This window comes from Etheostoma spectabile, chromosome 7 (genome assembly GCF_008692095.1).
Source record: "Etheostoma spectabile isolate EspeVRDwgs_2016 chromosome 7, UIUC_Espe_1.0, whole genome shotgun sequence".
NCBI lineage: Eukaryota > Metazoa > Chordata > Actinopteri > Perciformes > Percidae > Etheostoma > Etheostoma spectabile.
The window spans coordinates 16,972,336-16,979,651 of NC_045739.1; the positions used below are offsets into that span (position 1 = coordinate 16,972,336).

At 40.8% G+C, this 7,316-nt stretch overlaps 1 protein-coding gene across 4 annotated transcripts in view; it reads left to right on the forward strand.

The window, feature by feature from the left end:
* cep104 (centrosomal protein 104) overlaps nucleotides 1-7,316 on the forward strand; it is a 39,594-nt gene that overhangs the window by 13,273 nt on the left and 19,005 nt on the right. For all 4 annotated transcript variants that reach the window (XM_032519961.1, XM_032519963.1, XM_032519962.1 and 1 more), the window contains 5 exons: nucleotides 428-583; nucleotides 722-946; nucleotides 1,741-1,956; nucleotides 2,612-2,779; nucleotides 3,620-3,793. In XM_032519961.1, the coding sequence (XP_032375852.1) occupies nucleotides 428-583; nucleotides 722-946; nucleotides 1,741-1,956; nucleotides 2,612-2,779; nucleotides 3,620-3,793 (939 nt within the window). The remainder of the gene's footprint in view (nucleotides 1-427; nucleotides 584-721; nucleotides 947-1,740; nucleotides 1,957-2,611; nucleotides 2,780-3,619; nucleotides 3,794-7,316) is intronic.

Sequence of the window (7,316 nt, forward strand, 5' to 3'; positions counted from 1 at the left end):
CTTATGTCATGCAAAAAAATGCAAAATGAATTATTTAAAAATCATATAGTGTGATTTTCTGGATTTTTTAGATTCTGTCTCTCACAGTTGAAGTGTACCTTTGATAAAAATGACTGACCTCTACATGCTTTGTAAGTAAGAAAACCTGAAAAATCAGCAATGTATCAAATACTTGTTCTCCCCACTGTATATCAGCATGAGCTCTACTTTCATCTCCAAGATGAGTGCAGATGATGGCAAACAATCCCTTAAACTGTCAGCAGTGCTAGAAAAAGAGTTTTAGTTAATCTAGACACACAGTGATGTAAATTGAAGACATGAGACAATGGGGAGACTCATACAATAGTCTTGCTCCCATGTGTACCTGTCTAAACACACAGTGAAAGCTCATTGTGTCTTTAGCGCTTTTTTTCCCGGGCTCTTTCAGGTGGGGGAACGTTTGGCTCGATATGATGTGGAGAAGCGATGTGCAATCGAAAAGGAAGACTATGACCTGGCCAAAAAGAAAAAGGAGCTGATGGAGGAGTACAGGAGGAGCGTCTACCAGCAGCTGGAAGTCCACAACCTGCTGGATATGGCAATGGTCTGTGGTCAGCGGTTACTGATGATGGCGCTCCACCTGTGTAGTAACAGTAGAGGGACTGTGTGGGTGATGGAAAATAATTCTGCCTAAACTGAATTCTCTTCTGTTTTCTCATCTGTTTTTCCACCATGTCACTAGATAACACAGGCTGCAGATTCATCCCCAGCCCTAGATCCTCCCTCCCTTCTACCTTCTCCAGGTCATTGTTCAGTCCCCACCAAGCCCCTTGTGTCCACAGAGACATTCAGGAAGGGGAAAAAAACAAACGCTCCTCATAACAAACAATCAGACGCGGAAAATGTTCTGCCCAACCTAAGCAGCCAGCCTGACACACTGTGCAGCCCTGCTCTACCTAAGATAGATGTAAGTGACACTTTATCAAATGCGTTGTTGATGTGACACATCAAAACATCTTTAAATTGCAACTGTCCAACACATGCAGCCACTTAAAAACAGTTACTATGAAGACAATATGGATGGACCCATGTTTTCTCATTACCTGTAGCTTGTTCTGCTTACATGAATTCCTTTATTGTTGTAAAAATAACCTAGCTTACTGTCGTACCTTGGGAATATGTTTCCTGCCTTAAGCCCCTGTAGTGTTGGAACAAGGAGCACACAGGGAGATTATGACCAGCGGGGGCTTTTATGCTTTACTCACCACCTACTGAGACCGGCCCTACTGCAGGTTTGGGTTTCACTATTTAATTAAAAGCGTGCAACAGTTGGCTGCCTCCAGCGCCTGCCAAGCTGGCCTCAAGGCAGGGCTTTGAGCCTTATACAAGGCAGCGTGGTGCCAGTTGGCCCTGGGGCGCAGGAGACAGTGCAGCTTGGGTTTGAATAGATGGGGTAAACATTCATTGTCATCATGATGTTGAAGGATTGACCTATTCAGTCATCAAATGCTAGGGAGTTAGTAGAAAAGAACAAGGGCAGAGATGATACATTTTTAAAAAGGATCTCTATCTATCTTCGTCAGACTTGAAAGTGTAGATGAGTTTTCTTTGAACCGAGGGATCTCTGGAAAATTTATTTTTTTGTGCTGATAAATATATAAGAAGTATATAGAGTACCTACAAATTAAATATAAATTATGTTCTGTATGTACATTTTGTATTCAGGCTTTAAATACCAATGCTGTTGTTTTGTTCTGACAGGGTACCAGTGTGCATTATGATGAGAGGCCGCTACCAGCCCTTCAGGGGAAAGAATGGCCTGTAGAGGCCACTCTGAGCCCTGCAGAGCAGCTCTCCCACCAACCTGACGCCCAAAGGACTCCACACAGCCCGGAGATAAGCGGAGAGCCAGAGCCCCTGACAGAGAAGGCCCAGCGAGAGGCTGGCCTTCCAATAGAAGTCTTTGGAGAAAGCCTGGTAAGAAGAAACAAAAAGGTGGAAAACTATGGGTTTTACAAATAAGTAACAAGATGCTGGTATCAAATACTAATACCAAATATATGTTTGACTTACTTACAAAAAGTTTTAAGCATTATATAATTTGTCAACTTGAGAGAAGAAAATTCAAAAACAGGCATACCCGTGCCAATGAATCTAATATTTACTCTCCTTTTTTGGTTCCCATCAACTCCTGACAAAAATATCTAGTTCTGTAGCTGCATGACGCTTTAAGCTAGTTTCTAAGTTTGTCTTGTCTGCCGTGTGATGCTGGTCAGGTATTGCACAGTTGGTTTTATCAGAGGTTTTTTACTAAAAACATTTGCCTGCAGTTGCTGGACACTGGGTTGCCAAGAATGAAATGTGTGGGCTGAAAAATAGAAAGCAATTGGCTAACAGTGTTTTTCACATTCCACATTTAATTTAAGAAATATTGAGTAGCGCAGCTTTAAGCGATCCTTTTCAAAAACAATTGTGTTAATAAATGTATATTGACAGATATATCGGTTTGTAATATAGGATCTCTATACACTGTGCATATATGCAAATTTCTATCCACATCTGCTGTAATAACCCGCATAACTGATTTATGTGATATTGTTAACGCTAATCTTTGCCCTCTCTTCTTTTCCAGGTGGCTGGAGTGTATTCTAAAACCTGGTCCTACAGAGAGGATGCTCTCCTGGCTGTGTACAAGAAGCTTTCAGAGTTATTACCCACCATCCCCAAGGAGGAGCTAAGAAACATGATAAGAGCTGCAGTCTTTCTGGTCAAGAAGGCCCTTCTGGATAAAGTATCATCCGTGAGTCATGTTCTCAAAAGAAAATTGTCATGGTGTGGATGTTGTGAATGTCCACGTTAATTGAACAGAAACTGCTGCCAGTAAAACAGCTCTACTAAGGTGTTATGGATATGTTTACTTTGTCACTGTCAAAGTCTTATATATGTCATGTCCTCTGGATTCCTGTTACAAACAGAACTAATGTTCATTAAGTTAAATCATAAGCACACATACACACTCTTAACAATGTTCCCCCTGTCCCATGTGCAACCTTAGTTCTCTCTCCCAGAGCTGGCTTCCTTTAACAAACAGTTTTGACAAGGATGGCCTTGTAACCCCTCTCTGGAGGTCGTCTACAGCTTGTATGTTAATGAAAAGAGCAGCGCCGCAATAATTCTAGTGATTTATTTTCATTGCCAGATTGATACACAAAATGCTCCATATGAAGTCAACCGCTTAATTTGCTGCTCCAAAAATGTGCTTCATTTTAGTTCATGCTAAATAGACCTTTCTTAGGTCTAAGCTGCATGTCATGTCATTACATCCTGGGTCTGAATTTAGACCAGGGTGTTTGTGCCTTGTGCCTTTCCAGTCTAAATCTACCTTGCAAACACATAATTCCCCAAGTATTGATAATGTGCTGGTAATTAAATTGAACTGTAAAAAAACCCAACTGTCCACTGTGTGGTGGATGTGTCCATTCACAACTACTGATTGTCACTCTCCATCCGCATACTCTAACCTAATCCAAGTAAACATTACCAAGTCTAGCCTTTCTGCTAATTGACATCACCCTGGTGTTAGCTTTTCTTGGAAGGTCTACAAAGTGTGGAGCTAAACGTCTGCTGGCTCTCTCCTTAGGTTTTCCACGCCTCCCTGAAGTTGCTGCAGCTACTGCTGAGCACGCTAATCCTAGGTCTGGGGCTGGGCCGAGCAGAACTGACCCACTGTATAGATCAGACTTGGCCCAACCTGCTGGCCAGGACTGGAGACTCAGCCAGCCGCCTCCGGGTCATGGCCATGGCCTTCATACAGGTATTGTAACACACTTGACTGACAAAGATGTTTATTTGGCACCAGTTTCTTTCCGTTAGCCCTTAGCTCCTTTCTTCCCCATCTGCCCTTGCGTAAAGCTCTGTGGAAACGTTTGGCTGATAATTTTTAAAACTCAACCCCCTTTTTAGTTTTTACTCCATAAAACAACATACAATGTACTAAAAAGGCTGCCGATCTCCCTGATGATTAATTTGTTTATGTGGAACTCCTGTCATCTTGTAACAAATACAACATTTTTAAAGTAACCTCCCTATTCAATGAGGCAAGCCTGTGCAAGACTCTCAAGGGTGGAACAGTTAATAAGACTGTATGAAAATCTAAATACATTGCAAATAAAACAATAACCTGTGTGCAAATAAAATCAAATGAAGACCATAAACACATAGATACATATAATTAAGTTTTACCATATTAAGTCAGGGGTGAGAATATAGTACGTGTCCTTCTCTGAGAGTGCCATGAAAGATTACCTCAAAATAATAATACCACAACAGTAAACACTACAGTGTGCTCATATCAGATAAACAGTGATTCAGTAAAATACATTTTAGTAGTAAGTCATTTTTCTTGTCTTAATCTCTTATTCTCCTACTGCACTGATCCATATGCCATAGAAAGCAGTAGAAAAACAAAAAGTACCATTGTTGTTTACTTAATATATCAGTTTTTAACTGACATCCCACGAGCCCATGACTGACCTAGGTTGAATGTCACCAGCTTGACAGACTGAAGCTAGTTGAGTAGCAAGCTAGGAGAATGGACAGTGAAGATAAAACAGCATTTATTTTATACATCAGTGATTGAAGCTAAAAAGATGGAGAGAAGATGGAAAAAAGTCTGATGCTGAATCCGTGCTCCTCTTTGTTAAAATATATCAAATAACAACAATATTATACTGAGCTGTGATTGCACATATACGAGGCCTGGCTCCTCCAACAAATCCTCTTTTGTTCATCATGTAGACCTTGATCCCAGGTTGGTTGAACAAGACACTAACCGCATAAAAGAGGAGGGAAATGTTTCATAAACTGTTTCAAAAGTAAAATTGCTTTTTTCATTAAAAAATAAATGATGTCATGATTCCTGTAAGGGCGGATCTGTTATGAAGTAATGTTTAGCAGTGTGAGAAAGTCATTAGATCATAGCTCAATGGTGAAATGATGGAATAAAGGAATAAGTGAATGTCACGCCACTCTTACTTCTAAGGCTTCGGGTTAGGTTAAAGCAGAAAATGATTCCATTACGGAACTGTCTTTTTCAAGAAGTTAGATTTCTTAAAAAAACAAAATTGATTAATTTCACATGGACTTATGCAAATAACTAAATTCAACATTCTGCCAAAGGCAAATTTTGTAAAAAGGTGACTGTGGGAGACTTCCGGTTATGGCACACTGCTAGGCAGACGTGTGTCGGACGGCTACAGCGTAAACTTCACAAAATACTAAACAGGTAGCCTCAAGGAATTAGTAAACCGTTACCATTTGTCGCTAAACTCTAGGAAAAGAAAATGCCTACAAAACTGCAAGCCAAACCCTCAAAATCCACTACTAAACCACCAGGTAGCCCCAGCGCGGCCGAACTAGCAAGCTCCAATGCTAACAACGATGATACAAGGGATGACTGAAGTAGAAGACAGAATTAGCACCAATGAAGATGATGTAGCCTCACTGAAAGCGGCTATGGAAGAGCTAGTGCTACAACTTGATGATTTGGAAAACCGAGCCCGCCGCTCGAATCTGCGCTTGGTGGGAGGTGATATGTGCGCTTTTCTGGAAAAGTGGATTCCTGACATACTTGGTGAACACAACTTTCCTGGAACAGTCCTAATTGAAAGAGCATACCAACTCGGCGGAATTAACAACAGTGGAAATCAACAAATTGCGGGGCGTCCCAGAACGATGGAAATGAAGTTCCTAAAATACGCAGATAAGGTACGTGTCATAAAAGCTGCCAGGATCAGCGGAAATATACTTGTTTTTGACCTTTCAAAGACTGACCTCCCTCTCTATCCAACACCTACGTTACAAAATAATCTACCCTGCTACACTTCTGGTAACGATCAACGGAAAACGGCATACTTTCGAAACAGCAGCAGAAGCGGATGCGTTTGTGCGGGAGCTGAAGGCGGGCCCTCTGGACGTGGAGGCAAGGGAGACAGCAGTGATTAATGATTAGTAACGCGGTAACACTACAGGTAATCTACTTCAGGACTGTTTAACATTTACAATGCATAGAAAGCACCTCGAACTGCAATAGGCTATAGCCTAATACGTTCACTTTTAAGGTTTTGTCGGGAGCTCTGTCACGATCGCTAGGCATGCTGTTCCTCATGTGGACGTGTGTCACTCCCCAATGTGAGTCGAGTGCAGATTTGAGTTGCGCATGCTCAGATTTAAACGTTTTACGGCATAACGTGTCATACTGCAATTTGTGAAATCCATGAAATAATACACTTTTCTCATTAAAAACAATAACAGAGGATGGAACTCATTTCAAAAACGTTTCAGCTATCTGTGATTGATTGATTGCCAACGTTAGCTCAAAACGCCATTCATCTGACAACCTTTGTTTTGTTTGATTGCTAACTTGTAGCCAGCAGTGAACAAACTTCATTAAGAATGCTCATGGAAATCCTAGACACCTTGTGGCACATCGCAATGGTTTAGGAGAATGATGTTTTACTTTAGAAAAGATAAGTTACACAACTAAAAATAGGCTTGACAAGTTTTGGAAAATTTGGAGCGCTTTCTTCAAATTCCTTGAGAATAATATGGATGTGGATGGTTGGAATGATAACTAGCTGGACTAAGAGGAGTGTTTTATTTTACTCTTTTTTATTAATTTCTTAATTTATCTTTAGTGTGCACTCTGTACCATATGGCGTTGAGATAGACAACTGTTTGTTTTTCATGTTAGCATACACCTATGACTGTGGCTACCACAGCTGCTAGATTTGATCCCTTATCTCTTTTCTGTTTTATGTTATGTGCCTTGTTATACCGTTCTTGTCTGTCAAATGTACAAAAACTCAATAAATACATGTTTTAAAGAAAAACAAAGTTGACCGTGCATACTTGGTACTATCATAGTTATTTTACTGTATACTAAACAGAAGCCTTCCTGTTAAAGCCATCGATGCACTTGTTGTTTGAATTCAGAGAGGTGACTCAGCATGTTGCCAAAACGCTCACAGATCGGGGCGGCCTCTACCTCACCCAGTAGGAGCGTGCGCCCCATGTAGGCTGAGTCCTGCAGCGGCCCGGGTTCAAATTCGACCTGCGGCCGTTTGCTGCGTGTCATCCCCCATCTCTCTCCCCCTTTCCTGTCTATCCACTGTCAGTAATACAGGGAAAAGCCCCAAAAAAATAATCCTAAAAAAAAAAATCACAGGTTTTTTCCTGTAAACATTTTGGTAGGTCCTCGATGTATAGAAACAATAATCTTTGCTATTATTTAACACTTGAGAAATAATATATTGCCGGAATTTTCTTATAAAAACTTA